The following is a 19,699-nucleotide window of genomic DNA, read 5'->3' as shown; positions in this document are numbered from 1 at the left end:
ACGCAACNCCTACAATACGCATTTACACATTCTACGAACATCACCCAAAACTGAAANAGATATATATATAGTATGGTGGGCGGAAGATGGGACACCTTTTCATTCTATTTTCTCGTCGCATTTGGTAGTAAACATAAAGAACATTCCAGAAATTATAAAACCGTATCCCCACGAATCCCATAGACCGTTGTTAGTTGTTTAGAACACGATCATGATATTCATTATGTGCTAAAAGTGTCCCATCTTCCCCCAACCTACTATACACATTTAATAATATATTTAGTGTGTGTGCCATACGCACACAAGTGAACGCGCCATTTAAAATGAAAACCCTTTCGAGCACTGGACGTGACGATGCGGTTCTGGGCATATGTGATTAAGATACATAAAGTCTTTATGTTTGCTTACATGGTATATGAGTTTCATTAGCTGTGTAATACGGATCTTTGGTTATATTGTCTCCATTCCAGAAATAGAACGAGTATGGGTCGGGAGATTGGTTATATATTCTTTCAGACTGGTGAACCCACTTTCGTCTAACCAGATGCAAACTGAAATGTTTGCTAAATTCTCTTAACTTGGCCATCTCTCTCGCCAGAACCACTTGCCATAGTTGTCCAGATATTCGTGTAAATGTAGGCATCATGTACTTGGCCCAACTGCTTCGTAATTGCGATTGGTCGTCTTTTGAATCGAGTTGTTTTATCAGCTTTGATATCGGATCGTTTAGCTTTTGAAGATACGTAACGGTAATTGGGTTTTTGTGGTCTTCTTCGTTCATTATGTTTACAATTTCTCCAACAGGATTCTCCTGAACATAAAATATTTAAAATGTTAATCTTTCAATCGCAAAAGTCAGTAAGCATATAGTTCGGACTCAAAAATAATGACTAGGAGTTACTTCATGTTACTTGCAAAACCAGCAACATAATCGTTTACACCAAGATTTTTCAGTTTTACGATCGTGTCATTCGAATACGAGATTTCTGACTCGATTCTCCTGTTTTCCATCCAGATTATTTAAAATGAAACCGGTCAGGGATTTCCAAATCAACCATAAAATTAAGTAATTAACCAAATCCCAAGCAAGCTGTTTACCAATAGTAACCTTTTCAATATCAATTGCCTATACAAATATAAGGGCTTTAATAAAAAGGTCTAAAAATATTAATAAATTACCGTTGCTGCAATTGACGCTTCGTTATTGGGTTTGATATTCGGCTGTTTCTCTTGTAAACTTCCCAATAGACTGACTAGCTCAGTTGCTCAGTTGCTTCAGACTCGGGACATAGATCAGGAACAATATGTTTTAATCTATCGAAGACGGACATAAGATAGTCAGGGTTTAGCGTTGCCTCCAGGCCTTCCAATTTTTCAGATAAATCATTTGCTATTGCAGCATCGTAATTTCCCATGCCCTGCCTGTTCTTTAGTTTTCCTTTTAAACTTTCGATTCCAAATTTAACCTCTTTCAATGTCTTATTGGTGCCTCCAGTAAAAGTACACGTTTTATCATACCGTGATATAAAATGGCTCATGTTTTTTCGTTGTTCGTTTTTGTACTGTTGTGTTTGACGGAAGCATTTCAAAATTTCAACCAAATCCTGGGACACCTGTTATTCTATTTTCTCGTCCCATTTGGTAGTAAACAAAGAACATTCAAAGAATTATAAAACCGTATTCTCGCGAATCCCATAGACCGTTGTTAATTGTTTAAAACACGATTGGGATATTTGGTGATTATGTGCTAAAGGTGTCCCGTCCTCCCACGCCCTACTATATGTGCTAATTCTTTACATCGTAAATAGTTGATTTCTTTCGTTATGGCACTGTCGTAATAATAGACATAATAAGCCTTATGTATGTTTTGTATTACGAGAAACACACAGCTTGCGATTGAATAGATTGTTCCCAATAAATTAATAGCACGAACACATACAACAAAATATTGCACAAAGTATTTGAGACGAAAATCACAAGCAGTAAAACACATCGTGATGCCTGTAATGTAACTATCATATGATCGTGTCACGAAATATCACGTGTGACGTTCACGCAAGAACGATAAACCGTCCATACGAGATTTATCTTTGCTTTAACGAAATTTCACACTTCGTGCTCCCTTGCGCCACCCAGCGGAATCAGCCACTCAAATGTGAAAACGGTGTTCACTTCCCTCAGAAGTGAGAAGCACGACCACTCGGTTGCTCACCCAAACCAGTTTCGACAGGTTTAATCTGGAATGGGACATCCCTCCGTTCGTCTGCGCACTGCTGTTATGCATTTTGAGTGGACTGAGTGTCTTAATGCATTTGACCTGAAAAACGAGATATTATTGTAATATTCCATCTCGTCTGAACCTTTTGATTATTGCTTTTGGTTAACCTTACCTGCGACTGCAGCATGCCGAATAAGCTGGTAGCAGTTATCCAAAAACTCAGTTGGTTTTCATCAGCACTGTAAACGCACAAGTACTTTCCTTCTGGCGAGAAACAAAGCGCCGTGATTCGACCGCCGGATCTCGGCACGATCTGATGCTTGCAGGTTCGAATGTCGTACAGAACGATCGCTCCGTTGCCGGCCGCCACCGCGATTCTCTTAGAACGGGGGTCGTATGAGATAGTGTGGAATTTAGCCAGAGCAGGAACGGCTTCTAAAAGACCAAAGGAGTTTCGAAGCCCAGATATGTCGATACAGAAAAGGACAATGTCCACTACTTCAACAAGAACGTTGTTTACATCGCTTATCATCTTGTCAGCGAGGAGCTCAATGATTCTAAGGACTTCTGGCTTCGCTCGCACGAGCACAGAGCTGGCGAGGAGTGCTTGGTGCTGCGGGTTAGCAGCTGCAGCATTGTGCCGAGCTACCTCTCTTGCTATGGTGGTAATGAACGTTAGAGGTCGAGCCGTGGCTATCAGGGATAGGGAATGGTGGGCCGACCTGCACGAATCTGCGTCTGGGTTGAGTGGAAGCCCGCTTTGAATGCTCGCAATGTGGCGAGTGTATGTTTCACAAAGTTCCAGCAAACCCAGAAGGACGGCTGATACCTCCATGTATGGCTCCCAGACGGTGAACCCGCGGCCCAGGAGATCAATGGCAGCTCGACGTATGGGTATATGAGCTGGTAGTTTGGAGGATGGGGGTTGTAGCAGAAGGTAGACAAGTGCCTTGCAAGTATGGCGAGCAAGAGAGTAGTCACACAGGCCAAAGCCTTCAGGGATATCAGAGTTACTTCGCACTTTACGCCGTGGTTCAATTTCTTGTCCAAACTCGGCACCAATGACACCAAGAATAACGATAGCAGTTGCATGCCTTCTTCTAACCTGGATGATAAGTTGAAAATGATATATTAACCCAGGATGGTATAAGAGAAATGCCAATGTTTTACTTTTATTTTGAAAAGAAATAGAATATAACTGTTGCTAAAAAACTTCTGAAATACTTAATTTCACGGAAAAATGAACAACAAATATTATATTTTATCGAACAAAAAAAAAGGATAAAATGAACAGAAAACCCATTTACCTCATATGATAGTTTCGTTGTGTTGTGTCTTGTATGATGTGATGGAGCACTGATGAGATCTTCACTATGGAGACTTGAACGATCCCCAACCTCATCTGGGATCATATTAGAGGATGCGGGAGAAGTAGGATGATCCATCTCAACAGGATGAGGCTGTTGCTCCACGTAATCTGGGATGTGGTGAGACCATACCTCAACCACTTTCCTCCGACCACTTGCTCCCATCTGACGAAGCTCAGCGAGCATCAGAGCTTGAGCTGCTTCCCTTAGCTCCAGACACCTGAGAGGAGTATGTATCTTGTTATTTTGGCCATGTTTTAATACAATAAATATGCTGATACAGAATTGAAGGCAGAAAAAGACAGAATTGAATATATAAACTGTTTATGCAAGGCATATTTCACTTGTTTTCTAAAACAGCTCATCCGGCGGTTATTTGCACAATATGACTGTAGGCGTCCGGTCCGTAGGCGTAAAGTGACTTGCCTAATGGCACACAGGCCCCCACAATTGTAGCAGCAATGGAGTCTGGTGTATTTTGGTTACCTTTACAAGCCCTGTAGCTCAGTGATGAAACCAATTAATAAGCGAAGAACACAATTACTTGAAAAAGCCCACAGCAATAGAAAGCAAGAAATTAAACAAGCAATTTGTATTCCAAGAAAATTTTTGTTTAATATTTTTTATACAAACCTGTCCTGCCATCGCCTTGCAAGAAATTCTAGTTTAGGAGGTTTGTAGAATTCTCCTTCCATGTGTTCAGGTAGCAACACACAGTGTAGGGTGGCAAGAAGGGACCAACTCTGTTTCACCTGGGTGGAAGTTAAAAATACTGTCAGTCAAGAATTTTTTACATTGAAATTTGATTGTGCAACTTTAAATATGCGACAAAATGACAAAGTGTATTTATTTATATATATTTACACGAGCAAAGGCATAACTTTTTCACAGCACAATGTGTAGATTAAAAAAAAATTTCCATATAATACATATATATATAATGTACACCAATGCTTGTATAAACACTCTGGGTGTGTAGTTGAAACAGCACACCAAAAATCAATGCTTTAAAATATTTATTATGTGAGTCACGCCTATTTGTGAATCAGGGTACCTATGTTTTATGCACACTAATACTGCGTTGATATTGTTGTTCAGGTTTGTAATAACTAGAATTGGAAATAATCCTTCTGTAATGTTACTATACATATGTTTTGGCTTAATTATGTTTTTTCTGTTTATTTAAAACACATTTCTTAAAATACCTTTAATTTATCCCTTTAGAATACAAAAAAACACATATAATGTATACACAAGTGAAAAGACTGTATATATATATATATATATCGAAAAACTGTTGTTATGGCAACAAACAGAAAATAGGCTACAAACGAGTTAAAAAGAATCGCTAGTACAGACTTGACATTTAGGTTTTTGTATTTGAAATGTTTTTTTTTTAGAAGTGGTCCACTAATACAAATGCATGATTATAGTTCATTGTTGCATTACTATACCTGGGACTGCTCAACAGAATCTAATCTGTGTCTTGAGACGTCATCTGAAGTGGAGTCAGTCGTCTCATGTGCTGCTCTCTTCATCTTTGACTTAAACGAAGCATTTGGAAGTTCCATCATTGTGTTTGCGAGTGAAATAACTGCAGTCAAGTGTTGGGTGGTAAGGGAGCTTGAAATGCCCCAGTGGTATTTACCATTTTCGTTTTCTTGAAGCTATGAAGGAAAAGAAGCATTCAAAATTTATTATATTTCAGCATACATACATCATATAGATGCATAGCATAAGATACATTAGTACCATTGGAACCAAAACTAGCAACTATGGATGAAGTCTTGGACAGAATATACAACAACAACAAAAAACACTTGTTTCACTGTGCAGTAAATATAGGAGATTCAAAGACACAGAACCACGTATTTTTGGATTGGTATTTGGAAAGATGATACTGCTACCAATAAAAAAGTTGTAGACTTACTGTTCCTGTTATTTTACGTGGCATCATCAGAGCCATATGTCCTCCATGTGAGAGCAATCCAAAGCAGATTGATGTTTTTGGGAGAAGAAGTCCAAGTCTCTCTATACAAAGATCATCAATACCTGGGTCCATACCCCATGCATGTAAACACGAGACTATGATTTGAGCGATGTCAATGGCAGAGTCGAGCTGAAGAAGAGATGGAGACTTCTTCCCCTTTCTGCTTGGTGCTTGCACCTCCTGGAAACAAGTTTTTAACTAAAACTATTCAGGTCAACTGACAAAAAAACTACATATAAATATCACATTTCATCAATTGGTTAAAATGTGCCCGACTGTACATTAAGATTTAATTGTGTTTTGCAATTTCTTTTGTAATATATTCAAATTGTTAAGTCAGTTGTATTGCAAAATCATCATACTAAACAAGTGGAATTTATGTGGGACAGCAACAATTTTGGGTTTAGTTATTTTTGAAGTACAGTTAAACTCACATTGGCTTCAGAAGAAGATAGGTCACTTCCATCATCCAAAAGTTGATTTTTCACTTGTTTAATCAAGTTATTGATCATGTTCTTCCCAGCAGATGCAGGATTCCGACTCCTCTCTGTGATCCTGCTCTTCTTAACTGCTTTCGCAGAATGCTCGAGCAAGAGTTTTGCGATAAGAGCTTCAGTGTTGAAAAATACAATATGCGAGTCAGTGTCGTTGGCAGAGCTAGCACGTAGTGACGAGACAAGCATTGCTTTGTGCGTACTGTTGGATAGCTGTAAAATTGATTTTGATACTTTTGTGAATGTTTTTATATAAGATATTGTTATAAAAAACTATTGGTTGTTTTTCTAAAAAATACAGTTTTAAAAGTTTGTTATATATATATGTATATTATGCCCTATATGTAATTTGTATTAAATTTGAATAGACTTACATGAAGCCGCGCTTCTGTATCTGCATCTGATTTATCCTGGTCATCCAAACCATCCATTATCGACTTCAAACCTTGCTGGGCAAGAGCTTTAAATGCATTTATATTCCGATGCTTCAGAGCTTGGGATATGTTGACAGAGTGTTGTGGTTTGGTGGTATCACCAATTTCTTGCTCATCACAAGCAGCGAGGATGTTTGCTGCTACCTCTCCCTGCTCAAAACGATCCAAGTGACCAGTCTCCATTTGCCAAACAAAGACTGAGCAGTCGGAACAAGCAATGATCAAAAAATCCTCTTCCGGACGCCACCTGATCGCTACAATAGGGGAGGGGTGTCTTGAGGCGAGCAGAATACATTTCCGATCTCGTAGGTTCAACAATGCTACTGAATGATCAATTCCTACTGAACATATAGATTGTTTAATGCGCTGGTTACAGGTGTCAGGTGGAACTAAGAGTTGATATACTTCCCCACCGTGTGTGTGGAACGAATGCAGCAATGTGCCAGCCATAATGTCCCACACTACAACAGAGAAATCTGCACTACCAGAAACCAAGACCTCAGGTGAGTAGCGATTCGATGCTTCTTGGTAAGGGTATAGCAAGCAAGTAACTCTGTCTCTGTGTCCACGCAGAGTTCTATGTGGAGGCCAACCCTTACGGCTTGAAAACTCATCTTGCAGTAAGTTAGATTTACAGGTTTTTGCAGCTGGGACAATAACGATTGAGCCGTCTTCTCTTCCGCAGCACAGGTAACAATATTGCGCAATAAATAAACTAGCAGTCACGTTGCATGGTTCTTTGGGGTCATGACTAAGTTGATCAATAATACCAGGTGGTTTTGAGTCTAAGCTTTCCCATAGCTTTTTAAAGTTTGAATAGGTATTTGAAACCTCACTTTCTAAAGTAATGCTCACTTGATTTACTGCAACTGAGGCATCATACCCGCCAGTTACAAAGTGCAGTTTATTTGTATCTTTGTTGCAATAAAGTTTTATTATGGGTGGCAGTGTGTGTTGCTCTGAACTAAAAATATTAAAAGTACGAATTGATTTTGGTATAAGATTTTGCTTTTGCTTTAAACTTGAGCGGTAGGACTCCTGCTGGCCGATAGAAAATGGCAGTTGGTATATATGAACAACTCCGTTTTTGGACCATACTGCTACACTGTTATCTGACACAAAGTCCCCACCACTCCAAGGTTGACCTGGTACACTTGCAGTGTAGCATAGAAGTGAACAATCTCCATAATCACATACCTGCCACGCATGTGTGCAGATTATAAGCATCACTTTTGAGTCACCTTGGGAAATTTTTACTGATATTGAATTAGTGTAGTTTACTTGTCGTGACTCTTCTTCGTATAAAACATTAGCTGAGGAGCTTGATGGTAGTCGCCACACCTTTATCATGCCACTGACTGTAAGTCCTATAACATTACACTCCTCACCAACAGCCTGTACAGGTGCCACACAAGCGCATGCGATCCAGTCAGGGTATATCCGAGAATTTAAACTCAGCAGAGTACTTAAAGTTGACGCACTTAAAATTAAAATCTCCGCAAACTGACCATAGCACAATACACACCGCTTTGGTTCATTGTTTATTACAAAGTTTTGGCCCAGAATGCAGGTAGGCGTGCCCAACAGTTTATTTTGCTCCAAGCACCTTCCATCTGTTATATCCCACAGACAAACCTCTCCCTTTTGTGAAGCGCTCACAAAATGAGTTTTGCTCTCTTCTTTCATTAAGAAGTCATTCTTTACAGTAGTGACACTTACAACGCTACTAGAATGTCCAAATATCATCAACTTTGGTGCAATGTTGCCATCTATCACATCCCACACACACAATTGGCCATCTCTGCATCCTGTTACAATATTTTGGAAGTCCGGGGTAAACGTGACAGCTGATACACGGTGGGTTGGGGGTGTACTGCCCCATAGAACAATGGGGACTATCAGGCTGTTTGACATTGCTATTTCTCCTACACCTACAAACAGTGTGAAATAAATTAAAAAATAGTCAAATACTATGAAAACGTAACCCTTAACAGTTTTTCCTGAACATGTAGCCTTTACCAATTATAAACACAGAACCAGTAAGAGTGATTAGCTATAAGTCACGTACGCTACATTCTTTTCTGCACAAGTTGCATTGTATTTACATCTTTATAATGTCATGCGATCTCGTTAAATTAGTGTTGCCCTATCTTTAAGCTAGTTTGTTTCATTTAATGACTTCCCCACATTACACTCCTTCCAGCATCACGTTCTTTGTATAACTACGGACAGAGTTTAAATTTGGGCAAACTTTTGAATAGCTAGATTACAAGTGACGAAAATCGTGATAGAGGTCCCCAAAGTTTCCAAAACCGAAGACGTCAATCAAATGGAGAACTCATAAGAGAGAAACGATAAAAAAACGCATATGAGAGAAATTAAGAAAAAATGAAACGATGGGGGTCAACGTGCTACACATTTGAATCTTCACATGCGACGAATGCAAGTGAGTGGTTGTTTATTTCCTGTTTAAAAGAAAGCTTGCAAGTGCATTCTGCATTAGTGTCATGTATGATCCAGTTCGACGTCGAGCTGTCGGAGAAAAAGACGATTCTACATCAAAGCGACACAATGGTCCAGGTAAGAGTTATATTATTTGCTTAAAACTAACGTGTGCAATAAAAAAAAATTTGTATGCATTTTTATAGGATCTTCTCATAAAAAAGGAACTTCATTATACACTGATCTCCTTGTGCCAAGTAAGCAGTGGACATTAATTTACTTCGGTTTTCATCTATGCTTACTGTTCATAGTCAACTTTTCTTATCATTCTTTACCGAAATCTAAGCTGGCATCAGAAGCACACCAGTTGGATTTTATCGAAGAAAATGCAAGGTTAGAATTGTGTTTCTGGTTTAAACAACACATATTGGGCAACTAATAGATTTAATATTAATACTTCGGTGCTAGTGAAGAATCTCCCCCCCCCCCACCTTATTTGCTAACCACTAACCCCTAGGTTAGGGAGTTAGGTGATGATGGTTAGTTAGTGGTTATAGTGGTTAGCAAATAAGGTGTGGGGGGGGTGTTTCTTCACTAGCACCAATATTTCTTTACCTATGTGTAAGCTATATTTATTTAGGTAGGCATATTGTATACAATAATTAGAAGTTATGCTTGTATTTTTTCCTCATTTATAATATTATAAAAACATCTAAAACAATGTTATAAATTATGTGGCCAGTATAAGAAGTAAAACCATTGGAAAAGTTTTAATTACACATTTTTTGAAGCTCCATCTAACATATTTGGCTCAATACAGTTACCAAGAGTGTGCCTGTTGCTATGCAGGTTCCATTTACACGAACATAATATTATATTGGTATATTGGAATTCTCAGCAGTGAAATTTTGCAAATTTCAGTTAAATTTTTTAGGGTTTGAAAGTACAGCAGCAAAACACTCTGACTGAATACAGTTACCAACAATATGTCTGTTGCTATGCAGGATCCATTTACATGAGTTAGTTAGTCTCGGCCACAGACCAGCAGGAAGCATCGCTAATGAAATAGATGCCGTAAATTACATCCTGGCGACTGTGGAAAATATTAAACAGAACGCACAGCCAAACGTCAACATTGAAACAAGCTTACAACATCCCACGGTAACCTAACAACTTGTTTGTCAACCATATATATATTTTATCAGGAAATGGAATAATGGAATATAGTATTTGGTGAGAGGGGCGAAACCAGTTTATATTATCACTTTCCACTATTTAGTTGCTTTTGTCTGCAGCGCAGTTTTTATACCGCATGCCTCTAACCTAGAGGTTACTGGTTCAAAACTCCCCGCATTTCTTTAAAATAACTTGGATTCCAAATGTTCCTGATTAATGCAGTGCAGATTATTTGAGGCCCACTCTGCCGTTTTTGGTTTGGCTGTATGAGGTGTTTTTTTCTAATTATTGCCTGCCACTCCAATGCATATAAGTTTTTGTAATCCACGTCTTTTAAAATTTTTTAAAATATGATTTTTTGTTTCTTCCCCAGGGTTCATTCAGCATAGACTTTCTCGGTGGCTTTGCAAGCTATTACTCCAATATTACGAACACAGTAGTCAAGCTTTCACCAGTTAAACATCAAGCTAAAGATGCTTTACTGCTGAACTGTCATACTGACTCAGTTTCAGGGGGACCAGGTAATTTCTGCCAATATAAAAAAATACATACATACAAGATAAAACGTCTTGCGTTGTAGGCTTACTGCAATACTGGGTTCGATTCTTTATACGGCATGTAATGTGTGCAGTGTAATTGCGTTTCAGTTTTTTTGCCAACTAATGTATTTTTTTATTCATAATTCCAAATTTTCCATGTAATATATAAATTTTTAAATTTGCAATGTTTGATCATTTTTCATCTTCCAGGAGCAAGTGATGATGCAGTTGCGTGCTCCGTCCTTCTTGAAGTGATGCGGGCAATGTCAAGGAGTAAGGAAGAGTTACAACATTCAATAATTTTTCTCTTCAATGGAGCAGAGGAGAATGTGTTGCAAGCCTCTCATGGATTCATAACTCAACATCCATGGGCAAAAGAGGTGCCTGTACAATCAATAACAGTTATTATGTGCATGTACTACTAGAATCTGCTTATTGAATGGTTTAACTGCACTATCCTAAACTCGTGTGTATATTATATATACTTATGTTATGTATTCTATAGACATTTCAGATGCATAGGGTGAAGTCATACCAATTTTTGGGAAAAAGGTGACATCATATGTTTAGCACAACAATTTTACACGTTAAAATTAGTTTTACATTTTATAATATACAAATTAGCAGATTCAAGGTATACTGCATTAGTGCATTTGCCCCATTTCTAAATGAGGTTTCTTTTCTATGACAATATGGATCTGCATTTAAAAATATTCACCCTAAATCAAAAAATGTAAAATTAATGTATGCCCCAATTATGTTGTCAACTATATTACCCCCTTTTTACAGGTGCAAGCGTTTATTAACCTTGAAGCAGCTGGGGCAGGGGGGAAAGAAATTGTGTTTCAGACTGGACCAAGCAACCCGTGGTTAGCATTAGCATGGGCACAGAATGCACCTCATCCTTTTGGATCTGTCTTGGCACAGGAAGTTTTCCAAAGTGGAATCATCCCTTCAGATACTGACTTTAGGTAGATGATAGGAATACTGTATACATATACATATACATTTATTTGTTAAAGCATTTGTCAAAATTTTCCTAATACCTTCACCCTATGGGTTATGGCTTATGGGCAAAAAATATTTTTTTGTTGTTGTTTTAAAACTGTGATTTCAATAGATGAGAATAAGCCTTTATTGTATTATGTGTTCACACTATTTTTCAGCTTGTCAACATACGTTTATGAAGAAATATACTAAACTAGTTGGAAAATATGTGATAACTCGAATATTTAACCACCTTTTCCCCACAGAATATTTCGTGATTATGGAAAAATTCCAGGGATAGATCTGGCATATATGAAAAATGGATATGTTTATCACACTATATATGATAATGAGGATATGATTCTACCAGGGTGCATACAAAGAGCAGGTAAGATGGTGATGGTTGAACCTATTTGTAAAGGAAAAAAAAAATTGCAACAACTAAGGGAAAAACTTGTTTGTTTGTAATGCTAACAAATAAAATCTTTTTTTTGTAACAACTAAACATTTATTTTTCGCCATCAAATAGAAGTTTAATTTTGTTATCAAATAAAAAGTAATTTTTTTGCCAACATATAAACACTTTTTTTGCCAAGAACAACACAACACCTGTTCACAAACTGTGTGTTGCATTGGATTTCCTGTAAATGTTTATCTTGATTGATATTAATGGTTTTTCCTGTCATGAGGATATGATAGGCAACAGATGTTTTAGGGATCGCACTTTTAGGTAATATTTTGTAATAAACTGCCATGAATGTTTCTTGTTCTTTTAAAGCAGGAACGACTGAGCGTGTATATTGTTTATCTCTATGTTTGTGTTACATTGTACAGTTTCAGTATCCGTCTATAGTAGTGTATAGACTCTATCCTGTTGGTGAATGAATGCTTAAGGTATAGGATTTAACACATTGAGTGTGGAAAGTGTTGGTTAAAACAAATGAATTACTCCATGCAATAGATCGAATGAATTACTCCATGCAATATGTCACACAAAGAGCCACACAAAGAGAAAAGACAGGATATTGCGACAAGACGCTAAACAAACAATAGATCTACTCTCAAATTTAATGAACAAAATACATTTAATACTCAAATATTCAACAATTATAAACCATTCAAATAATTCAGTCCTATCGTAATCTGTAAAATTAACAGTATATTGGCCATGGCCATCTCAAAACAACACAGCGCTCTTACATTTTCGATATATATATATTTTCCTACTAATTTTTTTTCTATTTAATAATTAATTTTTGCATTTTGTACTTTTACCATCAATTGTTTTATACTTCAAATTATTTTTTTTCACCTAATCTATTTTTTTAAATATTTTTTTAAAAATATTACCAGTTAAACTTAATTTTTTCTAGGAGAAAATATATTAGCTGTAGTACGTCATCTCGTGAATTCTCCATCTTCCATGCTGAGTGATCCATCATCATACAGACATGGAGCTCTCGCTTTTATGGACATCCTTTCCGTCTACATGATCACACTCCCGATGCGGATGCTCTACCTCCTTAATCTTCTTGTTTGCGGAGCTACTTTTTTCATCTTGGCTAAATTTGTCACAGAAAATGCTGGTAAGTGATTTTTTAACAATTTATGAGTATAGACAATTTTAAATTGTATTTAGGTTTTTTAAATAATTTTTTTTTTAACATTTTAGGTGTAAATTTAAAGTTGTTACATTTTTTAAATTAAATTTGCTTTTATTTTAAGTAAAAATGTTTACCTTTAAAAAAAAAAGATATTTTATAATTCAGTATTTGGTAGAATGAATGGTACCAATACTACCAAAAGTGATTTGAACTGAAAAGGTAGCAGCAAAAAATGAAACATATGGTGGGGCGGGGGAAATGGGAGACCTTTTTATTTTATTTTTATGTCCCATATTACCATAACAAAGAACATTCAAAGAAATATAAAACCGTATTCTCCCGACTCCCATGATATACTGGTGTTAATTGTTTAAAACACGATCAAGATACTTAGATATCATGTGATAAAGGTGTCCCTTCTTTTGCCACCTTATCATATATTTAATAAATTATTCTTAAATGGGCTATCACTAATTATTTGTCTTTTCCTTCATTTTTAACCATACTTAATTTTAGAACTTAAATAAAATTTATTTTTTATCTTTTTTAGAGACCACCAATTTAAGTTCCAAACTATCCTGTGCATTCCACTGGGGAAAACTGCTTCTCAAGGCCTTGGCAGTGAACCTTATTTCATGGGTGGCCAGCTTTGTAGCAGTTACATGCGTGGCTGTGTTTTTAACAGCCATAGGAAGTACAATGTCATTCTACTCGAAACCAGTATTTTCCGTTTTCCTCTATGTACCACCCGCACTTGCTGCTATGCTGAGTGTGCATGAATTTGCTAAAAACAAACTTTTTCAGGTAAGGTAAGTTATGGTATAAAATGTGTTAAACGGGATATGCAATTCACGAGTTTCTATAAAATAACTAAATTCTATATTAATGATGTTCAAATACTTTATTTTTAAAAGAAATCTAATGTAATATTTTAATTTGTTCTGTATTAAATGGTAGTTAAAAAAACGAAATAAATCTTGTTTTCCGTCATTTTTACAGAATGTTGGAAACTGCTGGAAAATCGAACGACTTTTTTTTCATTCCACTTTACTGCTATGGTCAGCCTGTTTATTCTACTTAAATCGTTCCGGAATTCTATCCAGTATAATTCTCCTTGTGTGTCTCCTGTCTCTCCTAACTCTCAGGTGCTTTGGGTTCCGAAGATTCTTCTCAAATCCTGGTAAAAAATAATTTCTTTTTTTTGATAATTGTTTCTGAAAATGTGAGAACTTATTGGATTACAAATTTATATTACTGCTAATTAAAGTTAGTTATTTATGTCCAAATTCGTTCGTCAAGAAATGTAATTGATAAGGAATATGTATTATGCCATTTTAATTAAATTTAATTTTGTATTGTAGTTTTAATATATTTCATAATTGTTTTTTTACTGTTTATTATCTTTAATTGCTAATTTACTTTTAAAAACCTTCTCAAACTTGTTTAAATCACTACAGATACCAAATAAATCTCCAAGATCGTATTCAATTGCTATGAATTTTTTTTATTTTTTATTATAAATAAAGTAATAGTTATAACTCATAACATTGTTGCGAATGAATTCCCTTGAAAACTGCGAATGAATTCCCAAAAAACTCTTCAAACTTGTTTAATCCACTCTAGATACCAGAGGAACCTCCAAGGTCATCCTCCATCTTCTCTCCTCCTCCCTTCCCTCTATCATCATGCTCTCTCACTCCTTCCTCATCATGGAGTTGTTCATCCCGCTGTGCGGAAGATTAGGCAATGTGGTTCCTCCGGACCTAGTGATTGGGTTCCTGGTGGCGTTCACCCTCTGCCTCACTTTTTCATTCTCTTCAAACCTCTTCTATGTCACATCATCAATGAAAATGTAAGTCACTAATGAATATATTTTATTTGTCACACTAATCAATATAGGTGTCACACTTATAATTATATTTTATTTCTTGTTCGGGTTATAGACTGTGTATCAGTATAACCTTATTAAATTTCTCCTTTTTTGGGTCATAAGTTCAGTAGTATTGAAAATACAAAATTTCCTATAAAGCACAAGTAAAAATGGTCTACTACTGTACTGTTAGTTTCTTTAAAGTTTTTTTTTTAAAAATTCCTGTTTTTTTTCATTTAACTCCTAAATTCTTGTTTCAATTTCAAAACATACATGAATAAACTTGCTTTGTTTTTATAATTGTTAGAATTTTTATAAAAAGAAATTTGTCTTCTATAATACTTTATTGTTTATAAAGTCAGCAGTATTTAAATTATCTACAAACACATATGAACAACTGTTTGTATTCCATTACACATTTATCATACAAATTCTAAACCTATTAAACGCTAATGCATCAGAAGCCAACATATTTCCAATAACGATGCAACTACACAGGTTCATTTATATGTTGCTTTTATCTTCTGTGTTATCAATAATGGCAGCCATATCACCCTATGGCTTCCCATATTCATACTCAGCTACAGAACCGACGCCAAAGCGACTCTTTTTACAGGTAAATAGCATTTTGTAGCGACCACGCTTATTTTCTTTTAATTAAACGTAAATATGTTTTAAATGTAAGCATGTTTTAACAACTGTTGTTTTATCGATAAATCCTGTCTTTTCGTTTAGAATATTTCTAAATCTTTGTTACCGTAATCGAAAAGACAAATGAAAGTTATTATTATTTTACATCAAATCTAACTATACTATAACACAACAGCATATATGTAGAAATACAATTATTTATATATTTGTTCAATATCAAAGATTTAGTTTGAATATTTTGTATAATTCCTTTTTGTTTTAAATATTTTGTGTAAGTTCTAAGTAGTTTTCCATCATTATAATATACAGTGCAAGTGTAAAAGAGCATGTTTAAAGTTAGTGCATTAAATATTGAGTTATCCAATAGTTTTCAGAAATATGTATTTTTCGTACTTTTTATACTTTTTTCCTGCTTTTTGGGAAAGGGCTGTTTTGTTAACTGGCTATGATCTTTAGTGTACACATCACATTTTGACACATACAGTGCACATTTTACACATGCAGCACACAGCACACAAAAAGTCACCTTTGTTAACTGGTTATGAACCTTTCGACACATTCAGCGCACATTATGACACACATAGCACACATTTTACACCTTATGCACAAACTTTTAACACATGCTGCCACTTTTTAACTAACAATGAACTAAAACCCTTTTGACACATGCAGCACACAGCGCGCGAGTTTCACAATATGCACGGAGAAGTCACAAGAACAGACAGTGGTGTTTGGACAAACTGTCTCGACTATCCTTGCTTCTCATATGATATCGGTTCTAAAGCAATACAGAACACACCAACCAAACCTTGCTCAGGTATTGGTCATATTTTAACTTCTTTTTTTCTAGCCAACAGTAATGTTAACATTTAATATATAAAGTACGGTGGGGAAATATGAGACACCTTTACGTTCTGTTGTTGTCGCATTTGGTGGTAAACAAAGAACATTCAACAAAATTATAAAACCTTAACATCAAGACTCCCACAGACTATTGTTATTCGTTTAAACACGATCAAGATATTTGAATATTACATGCTAAGGGTGTTCCATCTTTCCCCACCCTACTATATACAAAAAAAATTATGACAGAAAAATAAGTTAAATTCATTCAATCAAATTTTACAGGTTTGTTTTGTGAATCCCCATGGGCGATTCCATGTCATAAACTTGTGATAAAATCTCGTTACGTTATTTCACCTCCACCATCTGATGATATTACCAACCAATATCCAATGACATTTCAACTTACAAGCAACACTGTTAATATCCTATCAGGTAATTTGATAAAGTCATTAATATTGTGATAGAAAAAAGTGTGTCAACCTAAGCCTGAGGTCACGTATTCCTAATATTTATTATGTTACTTAAGATCATAGAATTTAAAAAAAATGTTTTTAAAGTTTCCTTGAAAATGTTTAATGAAATAGCTCAATTGCTTAAATTAAAAGGAAAACATGTAATTGTTCAACAAAAGATTTGTGCCCAAGACAGTACTTATTAAAGTCAGCAATTTTTTTCAATTTTTTTTTTCCCCTCCCAAAAAAACAATACCATTTTTCATTTTTTCCAGAAAATTCCACCACACGGACATACACGCGACGTTACAACTTCGTAATCACTGGCCCCGATCACATGGCACTCCAATTTGCTCCACTGTCCACACACAGAACACATGCTAAGCTTACAAGTTGGTCAATTGATGATGACATTTCACTTGGAAGGACAACTCCTTCAGCGCAAAGCCCAGGTAATGTTAATTGAATATTTAATGCATGGTGTAGTTAATATAAAAAAATCATCAGATTTTTGCTAATTGTAAGATATTGTTTATCCTACTGAAAATAAGTTTTAAAATAAGAAAAAGTTCTCATCACAACTCATGAAGGTTTGTATAGCAATATATATCACAATTTTAACAAACTTTTATCTAAAGCTTTGCTTTAGCAACCTTTTTACTTTTTTTACTTTATCGCTATCATTGCAAGTATGCGTGGCTAATACCACCACACTACTGCAGCTATAGCTCCTTGTCATTAGAATATAATATCCATAGTTTTTTACACACAATTTCTTTAGCACAAAGCTTAGGTATATGAATTTTATGTTATATATAAATAAAAAATCCACTTCGTGTTTTGAAAACTGGCAGTTGGTTTATTTAGTTTCTCAGCCAGGGCTGCACACTACCATTATTTTCTTGACTAAATCCCTAGTTTTTTGACATACTGTGTAAGCTCTATTAGAATATGATGTACTGCCCAAACACACACAATAGATAAATAATCTCTTTCACCAGGTGGAAGCTCATATTATTACACTGATTGGTATTTCATCTACTTTGGTTCTGGTCTTGACCCTTTACCATGGAAACCGTGGCTGGAACTCACGATCACCGAAGACAGCTCTTTACCTCACCCAAGTGGTAGAAGAGACCTGCCTAGTTTAGAAATCGCTCATAGCGGACAATACTACTCGAAAGATCGCAATATTCCAGTGCCAGGACAAACACCTGAGTTGAAAGAAATTATGTCCGATTTGCATGACTGGGTGACGCCCATGGCATGGGTGTCTCTGTATAAGAGTTATTTGTTTTAGTTATTTTTGACTTATTTACTCAAGTTCTAGGTATGAAATAATCAAGTATGTATTCAAGTGTAAGCTATGTAATTTCTTATTTATGTTTGTGTGTGTGTGTGTGATATTTAATTTGTTTTCATTTAATCAGTTTAAATTAGGTCCTTCATTGTGTTCTATTTTTTATTAAAGTGTGAATTTAGTGGAAAGTTTTTCAAATTAATTTACTGTCACCATAACATTTATTAAAGTCTGGCAACCCTATGGTTTGCTTGTCATATACTGTTTAAAATTTGATTTCTTGTCATAAGTTACATATTTATACATAATTATATGACAGAAATTTAAACATTACATAATTGGTAGTAACACCTTGTATGCAGTGTATAAGAATTCACTAATCAGATTATGTCGTAAAATCATACTTTGCCCTTCTGAAGTATTTAACGGTTCCAATCAAATTGTTTTTTTTGTGAATTTCTTTAAAAATGCAAAACTGCACTTGTTTCATTGTAATTCATCAAATGATGTGTTCCTATTCACTTTATAACCCACAAGGTTCCTATTTTACTGGCCATAAGTTTTTTAGTAATAGACAAGCTAATACTACATTCACATTGTAAACTATTAAGGTTTATTAAAGCCCTTAATTTTGCACAAGAGTGGCACAAACGTTTTACCAGTTTTTAATTTGACTTTTGTGCAACAAGAGTGCTACACCAATCAGAGCAAAAATCTTCATGGACATGCAAAATGCACTAAAGTAGTGACTGACAAAAAGACCGCACTAGGTCCATTTCCAATTGAAATTGCACTGCAGGCCGATTTTGGTCATTTGGCAAAATTTCCCAAAAAAACACATGTGAATTTGTTCCATGCGTGATATGCAATCTCCACCAATACAGCTATGCTTTTTGTTTAAATCGAATTAAGTGTTATTTGTATTCAAATCCGTAGCCTTCAATATCATAGATAACTGTACTTGGACTATTCTACCTACTATGTTAACTGTTTTTTGTCTAAAATATTGTACTTTTCCGGTGTCTTTTTTTACAAATTTGGTATAAAAATCACTGTTGGTACAATTACATTACGACCAAGTTTTTTTTAGTTTTTCACAACAATATTTTTATTGTTTTTCTTTTAACAATTATACCACATTCCTATTTTAATTTTTTCAAAAGGGTGGATATAGCATTTTCTAGATGTACTGGTGGAATTTAAAGTTTGAGAACTTCTATTTTAACTGTAGTTTTCTATTCACAACGCAAATTAATAATTTCCATATTCTGTTTTCTTTTGTGTTTAGTTAAATGATTACTGTATGCAGCATTCGTAACCTGGTATTCT

The 19,699-nt window shown here is 35.5% G+C and overlaps 3 protein-coding genes across 4 annotated transcripts; 1 reads left to right on the top strand and 2 right to left on the bottom strand.

Annotated features, from left to right (window-relative positions):
* Nucleotides 1-318: 318 nt before the first annotated feature.
* LOC113474452 lies at nt 319-1,261 on the bottom strand. Its single transcript, XM_026835594.1, has 2 exons — nt 1,180-1,261; nt 319-811 (listed from the first exon to the last, which is right to left on the bottom strand). The coding sequence occupies exon 2, from the start codon at nt 779-781 to the stop codon at nt 395-397; it is 387 nt and encodes a 128-aa protein (XP_026691395.1). The 5' UTR covers nt 782-811; nt 1,180-1,261; the 3' UTR covers nt 319-394.
* A 589-nt stretch (nt 1,262-1,850) lies between these two features.
* Nucleotides 1,851-8,430, bottom strand: LOC100186567 (WD repeat-containing protein 7). Its single transcript, XM_002123952.5, has 8 exons — nt 6,444-8,430; nt 6,010-6,282; nt 5,516-5,755; nt 5,040-5,252; nt 4,219-4,337; nt 3,526-3,805; nt 2,391-3,323; nt 1,851-2,317 (listed from the first exon to the last, which is right to left on the bottom strand). The coding sequence occupies exons 1-8, from the start codon at nt 8,415-8,417 to the stop codon at nt 2,150-2,152; spliced, it is 4,200 nt and encodes a 1,399-aa protein (XP_002123988.2). The 5' UTR covers nt 8,418-8,430; the 3' UTR covers nt 1,851-2,149.
* Nucleotides 8,431-8,805: 375 nt separating this feature from the next.
* On the top strand, nt 8,806-19,690 carry LOC100176350 (endoplasmic reticulum metallopeptidase 1-like). 2 transcript variants are annotated; one of them, XM_026835559.1, is made up of 17 exons: nt 8,806-8,949; nt 9,007-9,083; nt 9,152-9,338; nt 9,950-10,106; nt 10,495-10,642; nt 10,871-11,040; nt 11,450-11,631; nt 11,914-12,035; nt 13,021-13,233; nt 13,802-14,055; nt 14,251-14,431; nt 14,875-15,103; nt 15,620-15,737; nt 16,445-16,589; nt 16,901-17,050; nt 17,346-17,522; nt 18,072-19,690. In XM_026835559.1, the coding sequence occupies exons 2-17, from the start codon at nt 9,011-9,013 to the stop codon at nt 18,368-18,370; spliced, it is 2,805 nt and encodes a 934-aa protein (XP_026691360.1). In that variant the 5' UTR covers nt 8,806-8,949; nt 9,007-9,010; the 3' UTR covers nt 18,371-19,690. The 2 variants fall into 2 exon arrangements, with proteins under 2 accessions (XP_026691360.1, XP_018668331.1); XM_018812786.2 differs by having other exon boundaries at nt 8,806-9,083.
* The last annotated feature ends 9 nt before the right edge of the window (nt 19,691-19,699 follow it).

The sequence above is a fragment of the Ciona intestinalis genome, chromosome 8 (assembly GCF_000224145.3).
Source record: "Ciona intestinalis chromosome 8, KH, whole genome shotgun sequence".
NCBI classification, from domain to species: domain Eukaryota; kingdom Metazoa; phylum Chordata; class Ascidiacea; order Phlebobranchia; family Cionidae; genus Ciona; species Ciona intestinalis.
Note: the sequence above shows the minus strand (reverse complement) of the source record. Positions and strands in the feature narration are given on the sequence as shown.

What these genes read in the sequence shown, in the direction of transcription:
- LOC113474452 (XM_026835594.1), bottom strand. Translation starts at nt 781, where the DNA reads ATGAACGAAGAAGACCACAAAAACCCAATTACCGTTACGTATCTTCAA.
- LOC100186567 (XM_002123952.5), bottom strand. Translation starts at nt 8,417, where the DNA reads ATGTCAAACAGCCTGATAGTCCCCATTGTTCTATGGGGCAGTACACCC. An exon ending in CAACGAAACTATCATATGAG is followed by an intron (nt 3,324 to 3,525) that starts GTAAATGGGTTT and finishes CTTATCATCCAG; the next exon opens with GTTAGAAGAAGGCATGCAAC. An exon ending in TCGGCATGCTGCAGTCGCAG is followed by an intron (nt 2,318 to 2,390) that starts GTAAGGTTAACC and finishes CTCGTTTTTCAG; the next exon opens with GTCAAATGCATTAAGACACT.
- LOC100176350 (XM_026835559.1), top strand. Translation starts at nt 9,011, where the DNA reads ATGTATGATCCAGTTCGACGTCGAGCTGTCGGAGAAAAAGACGATTCT. An exon ending in AAAGCGACACAATGGTCCAG is followed by an intron (nt 9,084 to 9,151) that starts GTAAGAGTTATA and finishes GCATTTTTATAG; the next exon opens with GATCTTCTCATAAAAAAGGA. An exon ending in CAAGCTTACAACATCCCACG is followed by an intron (nt 10,107 to 10,494) that starts GTAACCTAACAA and finishes TTTCTTCCCCAG; the next exon opens with GGTTCATTCAGCATAGACTT.